The sequence below is a fragment of the Lolium perenne genome, chromosome 5 (assembly GCF_019359855.2).
Source record: "Lolium perenne isolate Kyuss_39 chromosome 5, Kyuss_2.0, whole genome shotgun sequence".
In the NCBI taxonomy this organism is placed as follows: Eukaryota; Viridiplantae; Streptophyta; class Magnoliopsida; order Poales; family Poaceae; genus Lolium; species Lolium perenne.
Window position 1 is genome coordinate 246,524,487 of NC_067248.2, and position 2,519 is coordinate 246,527,005.

The window sequence follows — 2,519 nt, forward strand, 5'->3', positions numbered from 1 at the left end:
TTCTATTGTTTTGATAATGTAGTAGATAAATGAGATGGCGACATTGATGATTACTGACTGCATCAGCTATTTTCCAGAGCTAAATCCAAGGAAAGATCCAGCATTTTTTCAAGTTGCTGTTTTAGTATGCAGCTAATCAGGGAATAAAATCCACCTACTGTTGTGGACATGTTTGTGTGGTGGTACTGAACATACTTAAGCAATATTTAAATGCAGTATCAAATTTGTGTGAATATATAGTTTTACTCTGAATTCGACCCATATGTGTGTGTGTGTGTGTGTGTGTAGCCATCATACTCCATATGTTAGCATAATGCATGAGTGTATATCGATAAGGACAACACAGTAATTTTTGCTGATAGATAGATATGTACACATTAATTAGCTATATATATTTTACAGAGACCACAGTTGGCAAAGAAACATCCAAGAAAATAAAAGGGGGGAACAAAATGGCAAAACATCACCGTCTTCACCTGGCAGGTCGATATAGCATAAAAAAGTCTACTAGTGAGGACTGATCGAGGAGGAGTAGTAATTCATTTGCTACGGCTGGCCCGTGAGGATAAGCCAGCCAGCGTGCGCGCGGGTGCACGGCGAGCAAGTGCCCGCGCGTGCGCGTGGTGGCGAGCGAGCGAGCTGCAGGCCGACCGGTAAGTGACAACCAACAACGTCTCTAGCTAGCTAGCTACACGCGCACCAAGCAAGCGTACGTAAGCAGGGGTTCGTCATCACGCCGGGCGTCGAGGCCTGGTCGTCACCGCCAGCGGCGCGGCCATCTCACACGACAGCCTGAGCCTCTCGTCCAGGCGGACGCCGTCGGCGGCGGGGAGGAACTCCAGCTCGTGCAGCAGCGTGGCGAGCCAGAAGGCAACGGTGGCCATGGCGAGGCTCTTCCCGGGGCAGCTCCTCCGGCCGGCCCCGAACGGCGCGAGCCGGAGGTCGGACCCCATGACGGAGACCTCGGTGGTGGCGAGGAACCGCTCCGGCAGGAAGTCGAGCGGGTCGGCCCACACGTCGGGGTCGTGGGTTATGGCCCACATGTTCACCATGGCAGTGGTGCCAGCGGGGATGAGAAAGCCGTCCACGTGGACGTCCGAGGTGGCGAGGCGGGCCCAGCTGAGCAGCGGGCCCGGCGGGTGCAGCCGCAGCACCTCCTTGATGACGGCGTGCAGGTAGACGAGCGAGGCCGCGTCGGACTCGGCCACGGCCCGGCCGCGGCCCACGACCCGGTCCAGCTCGTCGTGCACCCGCGCCTGCACGTCCCGGTGCAGCACCAGCCGCGCCAGCACCCACTCCATCAGCACCGCCACCGTGTCCGTCCCGCGGAACACCATCTCCTGCGCACGAAAACAAGGAAGTTTCAGTTAGCTATCAGAAGCTTGAAAGAAACGTGCATGGAAGTGTGTGGAGTTGGTTTGGGTTCGGTTGCACACACCCAGAGCACCGCGGTCATGTCGGCGTCGGCGAGCGCGTCGGCGCCGTCGAGCGCGAGGAGCACGTCGGTGAAGTCCTTGACGGCGGACGGGGAGGCGCGGTGGCCGTCGATGATGCGGCCGACGAAGCGGTTGACGCGGGGCACGAGGCGGGCGCACCTGGCCCGGGTGCTCTGCAGGTCGAAGCGGGCGAGCCAGGGGAGGTGGTCGGACCAGTTGAGCTGCCCCAGCAGGTCGTACCCCTCGTCCACGAGGTGGCTCAGCTCGCGCACCTCCTCGCTCTCCTTGCCGTGATCAAGGTCGTACCGGCGGCCGAACACCGACCACATCACGTTGTGCAGCGACGCGCGACGGAGGATTTGGCGCACCTCGACGCCCGCGCCGGCTTCGGTGATGGCTGCGACCATCTGGCGCGCGATGACGGCGCGCTGGGGAGCGGAGGCGGCGACCTGCCACGGGGAGAAGAGGTGCGTGGAGGCGACGCGGCGGAGCGCGCGCCAGTAGGCGCCGTGTGGCGCGAAGCCGATGGCGCGGTGGAAGAGGAGGCCGTAGGCGGACTCCTTGACGGGGCGGTCGGCGAAGGCCGGGCTGTTGAGGATCTCCCTGGCCACGTCCGGGTGCGCGGCCACCACCATGCGCGTCTCGCCGAGGGAGAAGGCCATGAGCCGCCGCGCCCCGAGGCGGTCAGCCGCGGCGGCGAGCTTGCGGTGCGCGAGGCCGGTCATGAGCCACATGCTGCCGATTACCGGCAGGCCCCTCGGCCCGGCCGGGACGGCGGCGGCCTTGGGGAGGCCGGGCCTGCGCGTCCACCACCACCTGCCCCATGCCGGCCCGCCGGGGACGCACCAGTGCATGAGGCATGTCAGCACGCAGGCGGCGGCGCAGACGGCGAGGAGGCCGGCTAGGCGGAGCGGGTTGTCGCCGCCACATTTGGCGGCCAGCGAGAGGTAGAGCAGCCAGCTGGCGCCGCAGTCTTCAGGGGTCGCCATGGATTGTTTGGTTTGTGTATGTTGTGGAGAACTTGGGCGGGTTTGGGAGTGGATTTTTCCGTTGAAAGCTGGGGAGTCATGGTCGGGGCGTGGG

At 62.6% G+C, this 2,519-nt stretch overlaps 1 protein-coding gene across 1 annotated transcript; it reads right to left on the reverse strand.

The window, feature by feature from the left end:
* Window positions 1-371: 371 nt before the first annotated feature.
* Window positions 372-2,519, reverse strand: LOC127302553 (cytochrome P450 78A9). Its single transcript, XM_051333023.2, has 2 exons — window positions 1,439-2,519; window positions 372-1,340 (listed from the first exon to the last, which is right to left on the reverse strand). Exons 1-2 carry the CDS (start codon window positions 2,423-2,425, stop codon window positions 732-734), a joined length of 1,596 nt encoding a protein of 531 aa, XP_051188983.1. The 5' UTR covers window positions 2,426-2,519; the 3' UTR covers window positions 372-731.